The 17,866-nt window shown below is 31.7% G+C and overlaps 1 protein-coding gene across 1 annotated transcript; it reads left to right on the top strand.

Moving 5' to 3' along the window:
• Positions 1-2,951: 2,951 nt before the first annotated feature.
• LOC134236625 (cyclic nucleotide-binding domain-containing protein 2-like) lies at positions 2,952-15,035 on the top strand. Its single transcript, XM_062718798.1, has 13 exons — positions 2,952-3,743; positions 4,845-5,033; positions 9,809-9,978; positions 10,079-10,238; positions 10,502-10,650; positions 10,801-10,879; positions 11,016-11,081; positions 11,470-11,620; positions 12,030-12,121; positions 12,406-12,450; positions 13,338-13,508; positions 13,875-14,035; positions 14,600-15,035. Exons 1-13 carry the CDS (start codon positions 3,264-3,266, stop codon positions 14,808-14,810), a joined length of 2,124 nt encoding a protein of 707 aa, XP_062574782.1. The 5' UTR covers positions 2,952-3,263; the 3' UTR covers positions 14,811-15,035.
• Positions 15,036-17,866: the final 2,831 nt, after the last annotated feature.

Genomic DNA, 17,866 nt, shown 5'->3' on the forward strand with positions numbered 1-17,866 from the left:
AGCTTATCTTATCTAAAAAAGTAACAACAAAGGCACCACAAAGCGGAGCAACCACCGCCCTCTCGCAATGAGCGAACTATAAATCTAGGCATTATTCGAAATCGATCACGATGCAAATTACGTCTCTTCGAATTTGTACAGGTAAAACTAACATACACACACACACACACCCTCACACACACTCTCTCTCTCCCTCATACACACGCTTCTTAACACACCCTCACATACAAACTCCGCTGTGAGGTGATAACAACGCCTGGTGTTACAACTGAAAATAGTAGAATTGAAAGGTCTTTTATAAAGGCCTTTTTTCTTGTCTTTCTCTTTTATACTTAATGCTGAAAATCAATTTATATCGAATGAATTATTATAGGTACCTAAGGATAACTAGTATAAACTTAGCGGTGACAATTTTTAGCATTTTAATTACGTTTAGAAACTGTCCCCCACTCAGTTTATCAATGTACTACCCGAAAAATTATTCAATCTATTCCATAAATGGCTTTGACAGATAAGATATGCATATATTGGTCATTAAAAGTTGATATACATGTTTTTACTTTCCCACCTTTCATTAATAATAATAAAAAATAAAATATTCCATGATACATCCAAAGTATTCGAAAATTTCACAACAAATGAATAAATAAATTTGCTGTGTTTATCACTAAGCCAACTGTGAAATTGATTTTGAAAGTCATTTTCGTGTATTTTCACGCGTACAAAAATACGAGGGTTGATCCAAAGGTTCGTGGAATTTCTTTATAAAATTTTATCGTGATTTGATGATAGCAAACAACAGGCATATTTATAATATAGAGTCATAACGAAACAGTACTGGAAAATTTCACTACTTTTCAATTACCAATAAGGTCACACGAGCTTTCTGAAAATGGATAGTTGTGAAACCCGGGGGAGACTTGGACGTAACGTCAAGTTAGATAAGACACGTCACGTTATAGATGCATCTCACCCTAATGTCCAATTCGACTAAGTAATTCTACAGAATCTACCTTTTTCTTCACTTTTTTACCTCAAGGAAAGCCTGAGCATCGTCTCGCACCGACTTATTTTCATTTTTCACTCATATTTCAAAATACTCCCCATCTTTCCATATGATGTTCCAATTTCAGTAACAATGTCAAGAACAGTACGTCAGCCGACAACGTCTATTAACGCTTTCAGTTTGTCGAGGAGGAAAAGCACTTAAAACAGAGCCCCCAAAAGGCGATCACACCTTTTAACAACATCCATGGAAGTTTTATTTTTCTTAAATTTCCTATGCCACTGGAAAACCAGTAACTAAATACATTTTTCCCAGCCTATGTCAATAATATACGCGTTTAAAGCTAGAGTGATCCAAGGATTTCACAAAATTTATGATTTGACCGAAATTTGACGTTGTCTAACAACTGAAAGACGAACAATAAATTATCAATTAATAAACTAAATATCCAGTAAAATCAGTAAAATTCTCACACAAAGATTTATAAAAGATCAAGCAGTCGTAATAATGACATAATTTTCGTTTGATATATCACATATGGCTGTTTTATTCTCATTTCATGTATTAAAAATTAAAATGATAATACACGCGTTATTGTCTCCCCCGCATTTCCAAACAACCGTTTCTATGGTAACTCCCATAGAGTTACTATCATAAATATTTGAAATGTTTTTTTATTTAAAATATTCAACATGTGTCTATATTCTCAATTGTAATTTTCAACCAATTTCACTTAAAAATGAATAAAATATGAAGAAATTCCACGAACTTTTGGATCAACCCTCGTACATGCAGAAATACGGCGTATTTTTTTCAGGTAGCACTAGCTGGTTTCATGAAATAAACTAACGTGACATGTCTGTGTGATTTACACACCACCAATACCTCACACAAAACATAAAAATATTCCTTTAATTATAACCAAGCTCTTTTAACCGATAAGATCTTCATAACAATGATAACAAATTATTTTTTTCATTTAAGAATGCTTTAGTATATGCCTTTTCGTTGAACAAAAATTTTTGAAGACGTAAAAAACCCCACTTCAAAACAAAAAAACACTGGTAGAATAAGTATAGATGAAGATAGAGAACTCTTTCTATTTTCACATACATTCTTAAGCCCATGATGAACTTAGCGTCATATTTACGTGAAAATCATTTTCTTAAATTTGAAAAGTGAAAAATTGAAACTTGCATAAGAAATAAACATCATGTTTTAACAAACACATTTCAACTTAATTTCTATTGTCCTTTTGAAAAATAAGATACTATAAGATACCTTTTTATTCAGTGTTTTTATCTAAATGTTATTTTACGTTAATTATTCTTTAAGTGTTTTTCCCCTCTTTGCGGGATATTAACTTCGAGCAGCATTGCTGTTTGTATGTTTGTATATTTAAATCAATGTAGACCCTATTCAATGTTTTCGTTTCCTTGTGACATTAAATATTCATTTCTGATCTTAAATCTTTACGTCATGCCATTCGATTCACTCAATCCATGCTTTTGACAAAAGGTTGTGTAAAAAAAGAAATATGAAATTCAATCTCAGAGGTTTTTTTTTTTAACATTTGAAACTAGAGTTAATGAACTAGCTATCCCATAAATTTTTCACGTTTGAAATACTGTATTGTGCATTCATTGTGCAGAAAAATATCTGTAGAAAAACGTGATTAAAAAAAGTACATTACATCTGAAAATTTCATTAATAACAGAAATGTGCTTGAATAGGAGATGATATGACAAAATTTTGCTGTAACGGATATATATAATATAGTGGATGATGGAAATCGTATATATAAGATTTATTATCAAGCAGATAGTGTATTAAAACATTAAATATGCTAATGTATTCCTCTAAAAAGATTTCCCTTATTGAAATCTCGCCCAAATTCACACATAAATATGTTTTCCTTTTGAAAACCCTTTAAATAGAGGGTGGCTAGCTAATATAGATGGCGTTTGATAGTGCCTAATGAAGCTTTAGCTATTTAAATCCACGACGAGAATTGCAATGCTTTAAAAACATCTGCACATCAAGCCTTTTGTCCAATCTATCATGCTTAACAATAGGGTCCAGGGTTACATGTTGTCTGCTTTTAAATTGAAAGTCAATAAAAGTTTATTTGGAAATCAAGAATACGAAACATCGCTTTATATTAAGGTTCGGGATATTACATCTGAACTAAAGATGCAGCTCATTTTCCTCTCGACATAGAGAAACATTCTGATTCAGTTCTGTTCAAGGATAAAATATGATGAAGAAAAAGAATTCTGGATCTATGCACCAAATGCATGGCATATTATATACTAATGGGGATAAAGGGCGATCAAACCGAAGGAACCTTTGCCATTCAGCCCCGGTGAAAAAGTTCCCTTTGTCTATGAGGATTTCTCAAATAACCTATGAAGAACAGGAATATGATTTATCTTCTACTATAAAAACACCAGAAGAGTTGAAAACTTTTTCTAAAGAAAAGATAGCCATGCCTTTCCGTTGTAAAAGCCTTGGGGAGACAGCAACTTCAACTGGTACTTGTCTTATAACGCAGTCCAAAGAAAGTGTCTTAAGGAATCGGACACCCAGTAACAAATTGGATTCTCATGTCTTTGACTATCTTAAGTCCAGTCTTCAGGAAAGACACAAAACTTTTGTCAAGAAAACGAAAGCAAAATCTCCATCTAAAACGCCTTCAGAAGATGAAGAAAATGCTTCTGTTTTCAAAGAAGAAAAGGTATGTGTGTTTTGAAAAAACAATTCAATTCAGGTAAGCACAATGCAGAATTATTAAACCGTGACGCAAATACATGTACTACCTCTATAGTTCTGACTGAAATAAATGTTGTTTTTTTTTTTATTGATGTCATGCATATATGTGAATTAATACTAAGGACATTCCTAAACTGTTATTTGATTTTCAGGAGGTTATTTCGTGATTACAATAAAATAATTTCAATTTTTTTTAATGAATCCTATTGGAGCATTTTCATACAAGCACAATTTATGAATGCAAGTATTTTCATCATTTGAAAAAGAGACTTGCTTTTCAACACGCATATTTATGTCTAGGATTCTGAAAACTTCATTGTTCATTTTTGTCGCGTAGATGCTTCTTATTTCGATTGTGACACATTTATATTAGCATGTATTGTAAAATGACGATATTAAGTTTTTAAGGCCACAGATTCAATCAATTGTCATCACGAATCCCTTATTCAATCACACCTATAAACATGAGATAACCAACACGCAGCCTTAGCATAAAGAATCTCTTAAAAATAAACAAAGTTGACCGACATTAAAATATTTGATATGATAGATTTAAAAAGCAGAAATAAAGTGTTATAACAAACAAATGAAATTTTATTTGATTTTTAGTCAGCGATATTTTTCGGAAAGAATCTTTGTTATATCATTTTTATGAGGTTTTTTTTCCAGTAATATAGCAATATTAGTACATCTGCTGTCATTGAATGTTTTAAATGATTTTTTTTTAAATTAATTCTTTAAACATGTAGCAAAAAAGTCTTTTCACCAACACAGAATAACACGATGCAAAAACAGTGTTTCCCATTTAATTATGTTTAATTAAAAGATATATAAAGGAGAAAAAGACATGTAAAAGGAATCAAACTGGTAAAAAAAAATTCATTTTAATAGTATAGTTCAGATAGAAACAAATTGTTTATGGAGTGATGAATTTCAATTATGAACAAGCAACTTCCAAATTTGATAATCAGTTAAATCTCGAGTATTTTGACAGACAGGGAGTACACTCAGCAAACATAAACAAACCAATAATAATTCCATAAAATTCCAATTTATTTTATTTCAGTCAACAAAAGTTCGCTTTAAGACGGCGGCTAAGTGTGTTGCCGTCCTTATTCGGTGGCTGAATGCCATTATCCAGATAAGTGATACAAAGACGATCAGAACAGCAACAGAGGAGAGATGGTACACACTGTACACCAGTAAGGAGGCCCGGAGACTAGCCTTTAACAAAATGGTTTACTCCAAAGAAAGGGTATGCAATTGTTACTATTTTAAATTGGCTTATGTTCTGTCAGATTGAATGATTGAGTGTATATTGTTTAACGTCCATTCGAAAATTTAAATCATACAGAGACGTCAACGTAAGCCGGTGAAGGGCTTCAAATTTAGACCTATACTCGGCATTCAGGGCCATTGAGCAATGAGGGTTCTTTATCGTGCCAATGCCTACCGTGACACGGACCTACGTTTTTAAGGTCATATCCGAAAGACCCGTGACTCTCCCTTCTAATGCCGAGCGCTTGGCGAAGGAACAGTCACTACCTATGTTTGCGTCATAGGTTTGACGCGGCGCCGCGAACGAGAATCGAACCTGGGCCCCCCGATTACGAAACCAACGCTTTACCACTAAGCTACCGTGATCGGTATATGTTCTGTCAGTAAGAAGCATTAATATACATATGTATATAAAATCAAAAGATCAGACATCAGCATAATAAACATATCTTCCTTTAAGACATCTGATATTTTATGTCCTTATTTTGTTACTATTATGTTCAGGAAGGGTGGGTAGTATATGCAAAATAATTTAATTCTGTTTGTATTCTTGTCTCTCATTGGTTGATTTCCAAATAGGAACGTGTATAACATTTTGTATAATCTGGGATGGGGACAATCCGTGACAACCAGCCAAATTTCTCTGTATCCATCAATCCCCTCATTTCCATGTCCTTTGCGGATTAATGAAAAATTAAAAAAATTTAATGAATGTACCTTTAACTTCAATCAGTTGCTAGATCTTACCTAATGTAAACAAGCATAATGGCTGCTAGATCAATGTATCAGTTTTTACCTCACCGGAAACTTCGAATCACTTCCGTTACTACGGTTGTATTATTGCGCGGAAAAATTTGAACTAATAAAAACAACACAATTTTAAATCCCCAGTTGTTTAATTATTTTAAAATTAAATTATAAGTCAACAGAGCTTTTCATCTGACGTCATATTTTCGTCACTTCAACGGTTCGGGTATTTCCGAGTTTACGCTTTTTTATAATCCGCTTCGCGGATTATATAGTTTTGTTTTATTCTTTTTGCTTTCTTTTTCTTGAATGATAATACATGTGTAGGTTTTTGATAGTAAATAAACTGCGCTCGTCCCAACGGTCACACCGTAAAGTTTAATAGGTCATGAAGAGAGATGGAGCCTAAAGTCGTATAATGCAATCAAACTGTTTTGAACATGACTGAAAAAGTAATGAACGTATATATACATTATGATATTATGTAGAGATGATTAAATAAATGGAGGATTGGATATTTGCATCAGATACATATGACCGCCAAAAATATATTTTTTTTCTAAAGATATTCGAATATTTTTTAAGATTTGGAAAAATAACATTGATTCAAAGGTTCATTATACAATAGATTGTCAATACTCTATTTATCGCAAATCTCGCTTGAAAGTATACACTTTGACCGATATTGTGATGCGTTGAGTGACGACACTGATGAAACTGACTGAAATACGATTGAATCTTACTGACGTTCAATTTGCGAAATCCAACAAAGTATCTGATTGGTGCTTTTTTATAGGCCTGCCCACTTTCTCAAATGTAATGCCGAAAATATTGAATGTTTCCAAGAAAGATAGAAAAGCTGTAGAAAACGGGCAAAAAAGTGGTACTTATTGAACTAAGTATGTAGTAGATCTATGCAATACCTTATTAAATTATTGTGGGTATGGGTAATCTGTATAATGATCTTCAAATAAGATATGCTCCAGAACTGGCAGCAGTTGACTTGATACATGTCAAGTTCGTATCAGGTGCATGTAACACGACCGTTTCTTTCTTTTTTTTAATTCAGTGCATCAATAAAATAAAATGTACTTAGATTTGGTAAAAATTGTTACATTATTAATTTTTAACATGAATTATAAGTGAAATTTATTATTTTAAATGAATAATATTTGTCGTTACAGTAAAATGTGCACTGCATGAAAAGAACACAAGGACTTGGCGTTTTTAGATCTGTTTTGGACAGTGCAATGTCCAGTTTCCAACTGAAGATCATTCATTAAACAACCAATTTATAATAATGATGAAGTAAACAATTACAAGGAAGAGTTACTGTAAGCAGAATGACATAATTGACATAATTAACATAACTGAATAATAATTAAAACTTTCACTCAGGTCCAGGTGGCATAAAATTTCTTGCAGTCAAGATGTATAATTAATTTATTAATCAGCACTTTATCAAAGAAAAATACACACACATTTTTTTGCATATTCATTACCATGACGACCGTTGAAATGGGTATGCAGTAGTACACACACATTTGAAACATGGTATTTTTGACAGTATTGACAATGAAACAGTAAACTTTTGCACAAATCCGATGATTTACGTGTTTTACCACCTATGAATTTATATTTTTTTCAATGAATAACAAGTGCCCCGTTATCAGCTGGGTAATCACATGATTTCCAGTAATATCCATGTTTTCAATTTTTTGTGTTTGCCAACTCAATGAAATAGTTCACATTTGAATAAAACATGGAGAAAAAAGATTTTTAATGCACTTAAAAGTCGCACAAAACACCGAAAAATGAAAATGCCGTAAATAGGAAATCGGCAGAAATACATGTACATGTAGCCATGTCATGTCCATGTCGGATAAAAATAGTGTGCGCCATCGAACGATATTCATGTACCGTCTGCGTAAGGAATACATGTATATCACATGCTAAAATATGATTTTATATTTTCTTTCTTTGTTTTCACTTTTGGTTCAAAAAGTGAAAAACGCATTTCGACAATCAAACATGGCTATTCGCTAGGCCGTTGGACGCTTTCCAACTTATACAGGCAAAGGATACTGCACGAGAGTGGGCGGGTCTTAATCAACCAATTAAAACAATTGTTTTATAAAATGAAACGCATGATTCAAATTGTTCAATTGTCAAATCCACCAGTGTCGTCACTCAACACAATGGTATTTCGATCGGAGTGTATACTTTCAAGCGAGATTTGCGATAATATTTTCAGTTGAAAAAAAGCAATGTTATAAACCTTGATCCATTATAAAACTCTTTAAAGCGGTACAAATTTGAGAACGAGGCATATAATAAAGAAACCTTTGATAAACTTATAGGTAGGATCAGGTGATTATAATTTTCTGTATGTATTGCTTAGATAGAGAACTCCTTAGCGTAAGTATAAAAAAAATACAACTAAAAGTGTGATAGTCGATGTCAGTCGACTAAATGATTAATTGTATAAATAACCAAAAAGCTATTAAAATACTGACTTAAACAAGTTAATCATAGCATCTACATATTCATTCGTACCAATTTCGCGCTTTTGCGTATGTAATAAATAGGGAAAATAAACATCTTACAATTGTACATGCAAGTGAGACTGGGATATTACAACAAAAGTTGAGTCGACAATGAGAAAGTCAAAAGTAGTTGTAATGTTATGATTGTCATAACAGTTTATTGCTAGTTATTGCTATTGTTACGTCCAATGACTAATAAATACACCATCCAACATTATCTCCTTGCAACTTTTGACATTCAATGGCAAATTACAGTAACTGCTAAATAAAAATTTGTACATTCAACACAGCATTATCAAAGTATTATACATCAATGTAGTTTGTGCAATATTGTGATGCTTACATGTACAGCTCTTTATCGGTTTGATCGTCTTTGAACCAGAAAGGTTTTTTTTTAATCTTATGCTAATATAACATTCACAATAATGTGACAATTTAACATATTATTGTCCTTCTTAACTTGATTAAACTTAATAAAAAAAGAAAGAGCGTTGCTATCCTTAAATGAGTATTTTGATTTATTGATAAAAGCCTATAGAAAATCATACATTACTAATAAAAATATCAATTGTTAATGTCATATATGGAGATAGAGAACGGCGTTCAGGCTCAAAGGGGGATACAAATGTATACGTAACAAACAGCATTCAAGCTCAAATGTCCATTATACGATACAAATCAGGATAAGAGCAAACACGGACCTCTGAAGAGGTGCAAACAGGTTCTATGGAGAAGTGAGTATCCCCTTACAACCGGTAACACCCGCCGTTTGCTCCTTGTCGTGATCGGAAGAAATTTGAAACTTGGGAAAAACGATGACTTTAAAGAAACTGACGATATTCTTGTTTCCTGAACTTGATTGTCAATTATAACTTACCTCGTTTTTGAAATTGAACGTAGAGCATGTTCTGGAGAATCGAATCAAATAATTAGAAAAATGCAGGTGATAATGGTATACATGTATTTTGCATAATCAAGGAAGGTGTACGATTGAAAAGTTAAAGTCATCACGTTTATCATAAATTTTGTTGTTAGTAGTATAGATAACCATTAACGTCTTTTTCTAGTGAACATAAAGCATATAAATTAAACTCGTTGTTTTTTTTTTTATCTAATACAAGCTCACTGTTGTATATAATGCCGACATTAGAATGGAAATAACCATTGTTGATATATCAAAATGTCAAGTTGAAGGCCACTGTAATGAAGTTTTTTCTTCGATTCACGTAAAAGAAGATGAACACATTATGCTTCACATAAATACAAAAACAAAAATAATGATTTAATATGTATGTTCTTCTTAAAAGAAATTACCCATTTAACTTACCTTCACTTTAAACAAATAGTGTTGTTTGCAAAACAAATACTTTGTCAATAGTGAGGTGAAATTAGATATATATTTACCAGTATTTGTATAAAAATTGTCAAAATGGAAAACTATTCAATTTTTGAATTGCAGGCTTTCGCTAAAGTGCCAAAGTGGGCATTAGATATATTTGATACGGATCCAGATACCAGAAGTGAGCGGGACTGCAGGCGGATCCATGCTCTTCTCAGGGGTCTGAAAAGCTTCGACAAGTTTACAGAACGAATACAACTTTATATGTGTAGAGCATTTCGCTATCAGAGGTACCGTTGAATTTGGAAAAATCATGGTATCATACTTTTATTTCTGATGAAAGTGAAATTTCGAGCAAAATGCCAGATTTTTGTTTTTCTTTTGTTTTAGCGTTGAACCAGGTAGAGTCATTCTACGACGCGGACATGTGGGAATCAACTTTTATTTTATATACTCCGGTTCTGTTTTTGTAAATGTTGAAGACATTGATTCTAAAGGAGATCATTTCGAGAAGACAGAAACAGTGCTGGCTAGAGGGGATTCCTTTGGGGTGAATTAGAGAATTATATAAATTGAAGAGATTATTAGGTGTTTGTTTATCATAATTATCTATTTAAAAAAAAACTAACGGTAAGCTGCTGTTCAAAATTATAATTTCAAAAAGCATGGAATGTAAAAATGAAATAAAATAATGTTACATTTTAATATGGACCCTTACAGAAGATCCAAAGAGATAAAAGAAATATTATACACTTCTACATTTTGAATTTTTTTGTAAATTATTCACATATTTACGAGCATTTTTCAAATTAGGAATTAGCATTGCTCCAAGATATCCGACGCACTGCCACAATTACCTGCCGGGAGACGTGCGAAGTTTTGGTGGTGGACAAGGAGACGTTCGCTAAAGTCTGCCCAAGTATCTTTCAGGAAGAATTAGAAGAAAAAGAAAAGTTTCTATCGTAAGTCAGGATCTTCGATACCAGTATAGTGCTAAAATTAATACTGACATTAAAAAAAGACTAAATGTTCAGGATATAAAATGTAAACTTTTCAAAGGCAAAGTACTGAAAGAAAAAATTAAATGCCGATTTACTCTGCTCTATTGACAGTCAGTTGACACTATTCAATTCAAAATATTGGACCAAGGACATGATGAGAGCCCTTTGCAATGACGCTCAGATTCAAGAGGTAGAGGATATGGTTTACTATTATCTTCCTCATTTATACCTAGAATAAAATCCATTTATAATTTTCCTTTTTTTTTTACAGTTAAAATGTTATTATATGGTTTATTTGAATTTATTTTTTAAAATTTTATTTATAGTACAAGACAAACAAAGTCGTTGCCACAGACAAAAGGGACGAGAAGTGGATATACATTTGTATGCAGGTAATCAAGAACTAGAAGGCATTTAAGAAAAATATATTCTTTTTATTCTAATATAAGCAATCGCTATATGCCTTTCTTCAGTAGGTTAATTTTAGGCAAGGAACTAAAGGGCCATCCTTTGTAAAATATTTATTTTCCTTTAATCATAAAATTTCCTCCTGGCATTAAATGACATAGCGTTCATAGTTATATACGGTTAGAGAAATGACGGCTCATGAGTTGATTTGTAAGCAAACGGCCAATGAAAAGGATTTTACGCTCATATGAATTTTAATCCATGTTTACGAAATATGTGAAGATAACGACAGTCCATTAAATATTACAGAATAGGGGGAGCAAATGAAATAAAGTTACAATTCACTTTACTTTACTTTTTATCCTATTACAGGGCAAAGGTCAAGTGATTCGGCGGCTGCTGCTGGACGGACCGACTACGTCAAAACGACAAAGAATTAAGTCAACTGTGTCCATCAGTCGACATAAAACACCGGAAGTTATGATAAATCTCCTGGAGGACGACGAACCTGACTCTCAGGATGGTACAGACATGGAGACATATTCACATCGATTATAAAATTACTTACAACAAAATTCTTTTTTAATTGATGTTTTGTTTTTTTTTTTTGCATTTTAAAGAGTGCAAATATTTTTAAAGAAATAATAGATAGTAGATAGTAGATAGATACAATAATAGATAGTAAAATTATAATCCATTCTGCGTAACACTAATTATATATAAATTATTAAGGAATTTCATGATTCGTGCATATATGATTTATTCAAACATGTAAAAAAAAAAAAAAATAACAAGAAAAGTCAAATACAGTGATTGATATTTTTATTTGATAAAAAAATTTAAGTAGAAGAGAAATCAATTGTAGGAAAATCCTAAACATTCACAACATTTCAATAGCTATGCTACAGCTGTACGTATCTTTTCTCTGTCAGTCAGCAGTTTGTCAGCTGAGGAGTCTGATGATGAAGAAGGAAAAGAAAAGATGCTGGAATCCATGTCATTAGAGTATCGGAAGGACGGACGGGTACGTAATGATAAAGCACCCAGAAGAACATTATCCACAGGAATTGTTAATTCAACTATTAGTTTCAATTTATGTATTAATGCGATTATTTATGTATTTACATAATATATTGACCGTAAAAACAATGATCTGACTTATCTCCCCTTTATTTATTGACAGAAAATAATCCAAGGGATTATGTTAAGTCAGTTCTTTGTTGGCTTTGAAAATTTTTTTGAGTGTTTTTTTTTTCTATTATACTGTATATTTGAGAATTAAACGTGCTTATAATTATTTAAATTTAGAGAACGAGCTTCTTAACACATTTGAAGTGGGAGGCAGAAATACAGGTCCTTATGAATATTAATATATCTGCATGCTTTTTGTGTTGCATGGTGTTTAAGTGCATGTTTTGGAAATTACCTACAATGAATGAAACTTATTTTGATATGCATGTTTCCTCTGTACTTTTCGTGAACAAAATAAAGTCCCTTATTTCCCAGACAGAAATACCTCACATATATTTTTAATCGGCATATCCATCCTAAAATTAGCCATATCAGTTTTAAAGGTAACTAAATAGTTCTAAAGCAGAATTCATTTTTAGTACAATGTATATAACTTTATTACCACATTTGTCATTTTAATATTTTTTACTTTAGTTGAAAAAAATCATTTGAACATAAAACATTTCATTCAAATGCTAAGATCCATGTTGTATGCATGCCAACTACTGTTTTCTTCCTATTTTACCCACGTGGATTTCCTGTAGCATTGTGAATGGCAATACACCTTTTGGTAGTATTGAGCTTATTAAAACAATAAAGCGGAAAAAGGAAAAGAATATTTCTTTGCTAGTACGGAAATAAAGGTAGCAGCTTTTGCAGAGAAATATATTACCTGTGTAACCGATATGTAAATTTTTCTGCATTAACTGCGATGTTTATTACCGAACTAACATATAAAGACGTTTAATTCATATTTTTAATCTAAATAACAAATCTAATTAAAATTAGATATGTTGAATATTGTATGAAATACATTTATTTAATGAATATTGATAATGAACAAAACATTAAATTTAAATATAATTTGAAAGAATATTTAATAGAAATTCAAATATCACTTGAACTAATTGAGTTTCGTATCATTCTTTTTCGTTACATTTGCTGTACAAGAAAAAAGGTCCTTATATTATACATCAGCTAAATATCTGTATGTTGATTGTTTTTTATAGAGAAGGAAAGCCATGAAGACCCCAAACCGAGAAGAGATGGGAAAGAAGAAACAGGAAATGATACTCCATGGCCCTACTACCTTAACATCTCTCATGTCTAAAGACAAGGAAAACACGACATCTGATTTTATATACCTCCACATAGACAGTGTGAGCAAAGATGATGTATTTGTAAGTATATTGAATTACTTAAAGTATTCAGAGTGTGTCTTGATTATATACATGAGAGTTAACAAACTACATGTACAAAATGCAAGCAATCAATGTCGAGAACACTAACAAGCACACACAGTTGTTTTCTATCCAAAAACAAATCCAATATTTCTTTTTTTTATTTCAATCTTTAAATGATATATCTATATCTTATTGTTAGCAATTGAACCAATATCCGAGAAAAAAATTTTTTTACTTCAACAAAGATACTGAGATCAATATTAATATCTAAAAAATACATGATTTTTTTCATGTTGCTTTTCTAAAAAAAACTTTGCTCCATCAGAAATTAATCCTAACTAATTGGTTTTGAAAAATTATCAGGATATCTATTCCATCATGCACCACGTGACCTCTCCGCCTGACAGTGACGTTCTGTTGGTCAGTGGCGGGGCTCGCTTCCTACGAATCAAGAAGAAGAACTTTTTCCAGATCTGCTCTCGTGAGGCCCTTGAACAAGCGAGAAGGATCTCCATAAAATCAAGGTTAATATAGTCCTTTATAATACTTTTTCAAATTTCAATAATAATAAAAAATTCGTTGTGAAGTTTATCCTTTCCATTCGGTTTCCCTAGATATATTATATCTGATGATTTTTCCATTGTCGCAGAAATATTCCAATGTTTACTTAAACATCAATTATTATATATTTTAAGTTTGTAATGATTTTCGCAATTTGTTTTTTTTAATGTATTACGCTGTGTAAAAAAACGTGTACGTGTTTATGATAAAATCAATTTTGTTTCGTATCTGTACAGGGTACTTTTCACGCTAGAATCTTAATTTTGATGAGTTTAATTCCACAATACTATAGGTAATACGCAGAAAGATATTGAATAAGGTCAACTGACTGCTGTTTTGAAAGTTTAAACTTTTAATATTTCTTTTTTTCCATACCAACATACCTTTATTTATTAATTGAATTGAATTCTTTTACTTTATTTTCTTTTACATTTTTCCTGTTCAAATGCATTAATTATTTTTATTATATTATTTTTGAAATTAAATTAATACATGTATTACATGTATACATGGTTCTTATCTTATAGGTACCCAACAGACAACCAACTGTTGACGTCATACACGGAGAAATTTCACTGGGACAATTTCAAAAACATAGTGGTGGATCAAGTTACTAAGGCGCATGTGGAGCGTCAAACACGGTTTAAAAACAGCCCTCGTCTACAAACTTCCATTATTCAATATCAACGACAGAGAACATTGGATCTTATAAATACCCTCAAACTACATTCTCAGTGAACCGAAATCTGATTTACTGGTTCTAAATCGGTGCTTCTTCTGTCTTATTTTTAATGAAATCAATGTTTGTGATGATGATAATAGCAATTTGTCCTGACATGTATGTAGCAAAGTTATTGTTTTTCTGTACATGTAAAATGAAATGAAACATAAGAAGTTAAATGTTAACAACAACAACAACAACGAATATGGAGAAACTTTGAGAGAAAAGCTCATTTGAGCCTTCGGCTTTAGACATGCATATGTTTGCAAATAAACTTTGAATAAAAACGATATAAGATAATTCCCGTCTTTCATCATGAGAAAAATGTTTTGTATCTTTATTTGTCTTTATTATAATGATACTTTTTTTCTATTGAAACACAGCCTATAAATAGAATATTATATGCTTTTGTGTAATGTAAAATATTATATACCACAAAAAAGGTTGGTTTAACACATTGAAGATTCCAAAAATTGAACATCCAAAATGTGATCAGATCGTGAAAAACATATTTTTATATATTGAGATAAAAAAAATAAATGAAGATAATATCTTACTTAAGTTGCATCCAAAACGTAACATATAAACCACTTAAAAACACGTCCAGAAAGCGTTGACTAGGAGCAAGGAAGAACTTAATTGTCTTTGCTTCTCCTTTCATTTTCTCCTCCGTCTCTTCTTCTCCTTTCACTTTCTCTATTTCCGTCTCTTTCACGTTCGTGTCTGTCTCTATCTCGTCGATCCCTCTCTCTGTCACGTTCTCTTGATTCTCTGACATCTCTCTCAATTTCTCGCTGACTGGCATTGCGACCCCTCAGAAGTCCTAAATGGCGTCTTATGTTTAGGTTTCTCCTAGATGGTGCGGCGCACACACCGTCGAATTGTTGTAATATTAACAATATTACAAAGAGTAAAATTAGTTTACTAGAATCCTAAAATAAAGATTAATACTTTAAGTTTGTAGTGTTAAAATCATACATATATTCGAATTGATTGACATTTTCCTCAAATTCTTTTGCATGCATAAATTTGTTGTAAACTATATATAAAACCAAATAAAAGTTTTATCAAAAATATTATGCAAGAAAAATTGACATAAACTAAACTTAACGACTGGTTAACTAGTAAAAAAGTTAATTTACCAAAATTACAAAATTTTATTTACCATATTTTCAGCTCGCAATGATAATTTCCAAAAGAAAAGGACTTGTTTTAGTTTTTGTACTTTCTTTTCGTTTCATACGAATAAATACCTCGATGTTTATTCCTCGAAGCATTTTTTCAAGGAATTAATCATTGTTCTTTTGAACTCCTTTTTGTATCAGCCCGATCCTTGCACGTTTAATATGTATGTGCAATAAGTTATGCAACACTGCATTAGATTCTTGTTACCTTTGAAGTCACTCTATCAGATTAGTTTGATCCTCTACTAAAGATTACTTCTAAGAAAGGTAAGTTGTTCGATATATTTTATCAATATTTTTATAATATTTTTACATATTTTGAATAAAAGTAATAATTTTTTAAAATTTTAGAATATTTTTACATATTTTGAGTAAAAGTAATATAATTTTTAAGATTTAAAAAGAATCATTCTTACATGTAAGCACACAGGTTATTATTTCTTGTTGGACATATTTCTTTTGATTTCTGAAATTTCCTACAGTTTAAAAGGTTGGGAAAATCTGTTGTTTACCAAAATACATGTATACACTTTTCGTCTGTTTGATTGATTGCCATCCACTCAAAGTTGTTCACTTAATTAGAGACATTACTATATATATCAGTGAATCATTTCAAATACAGACCTTTACTCGGCACTCAGGACCATTGAGCAGAGAATAACCTTTATCGTGCTAACACATACCGTGACACCAGGCCTTTGGTTTTTCAGGACTCATTCAAAAGTCCACAACTTTCAATCCAAAATACAGAGCGCTTGGCGAAGGAAGAGTAATGTAACCTAAATTTTATCGACTTATGTCTGTTGCGGGCTCTACCGTTTTTTTTTTAAATAGATGAAATTCTTCAACATAATCTTCAAGACTTGTATAAAATCCCAGTTAGTAATGTAAAAGGTAAAGGTAATGAAATTTCTTTAATCTAAAAAGTTATAAGTAATGATTTGGAGGAAAACTTGGGAAGAGGAAGTATTTAAATGTATAAATTATACATAACTGCTAACCACTTAATGTTACGGAAGCCCTGGAGGGACATTGACTTACTTGTTATGACTTATTTGTTATAACTTATTTGTTTTAAGCCAAGCAACAGGTTTCAATAGCCTTCTTACATTTAGTTATCTCTAGTACGAAACATTCACAACAAATAAGTTAAAACAAAATAAAGTAATAACAAATAAGTCATAACAAGTAAGTCAATGTCCCTCCAGGGCTTCCGTATAATGTCACTGTAAATTATTAAAAACAAAATAAAAGACTACCGACTTATAATGCTTCCCTTACCCATATGTTAAAATACATTTGAGTGAAACAATTGTAATAAAGAAAGACATCCCTTTTTTGTCATCGAAATGACACTGAATCGTGAAAACTTGTCCTTATTTCTCTGCAAGACTCAACATCGAAATTTAAAAACTACAATTTCATTTTCTAAACAACTTTCTACTATATGCTTACAATGTCTTTAATCAAACACCAATCTGTTGTTTCTTTACAGTATCTTATTATACTCCAAGCTTGAAAGTGGGAGGGTATACATGTAAAGTGCTCGAAATGTCCGTCCATCTGTTACGTTTTGGGGATGCCCATCTCTTATCCACAACTCCTCTTACAGTACAGAATGAAATTTAACAGACATTACATAATCTTTTTAGCTCACCTGAGCCGAAGGCTCAAGTGAGCTTTTCTGATCAAAATTTGTCCGTTGTCTGTCGTTGTCGTTGTTGTCGTTGTTTCGTCGTAAACTTTTCACATTTTCATCTTCTTCTCAAGAACCACTGGGCCAATTTCAACCAAACTTGGTACAAAGTATCCTTGGGTGAAAGGGATTCAAGTTTGTTCAAATGAAGGGCCAGGCCCTTATCCAAGGGGAGATAATTATGATTTAGAGA

The sequence above is a fragment of the Saccostrea cucullata genome, unplaced genomic scaffold (assembly GCF_032062105.1).
Source record: "Saccostrea cucullata isolate Sc308-1 unplaced genomic scaffold, CSIRO_AGI_Scuc_v1 ctg1450, whole genome shotgun sequence".
NCBI classification, from domain to species: Eukaryota; Metazoa; Mollusca; class Bivalvia; order Ostreida; family Ostreidae; genus Saccostrea; species Saccostrea cuccullata.

What these genes read in the sequence shown, in the direction of transcription:
- LOC134236625 (XM_062718798.1), top strand. Translation starts at nt 3,264, where the DNA reads ATGATGAAGAAAAAGAATTCTGGATCTATGCACCAAATGCATGGCATA. An exon ending in CGAACCTGACTCTCAGGATG is followed by an intron (nt 11,621 to 12,029) that starts GTACAGACATGG and finishes TTTCTCTGTCAG; the next exon opens with TCAGCAGTTTGTCAGCTGAG. An exon ending in AGTATCGGAAGGACGGACGG is followed by an intron (nt 12,122 to 12,405) that starts GTACGTAATGAT and finishes ATTTAAATTTAG; the next exon opens with AGAACGAGCTTCTTAACACA.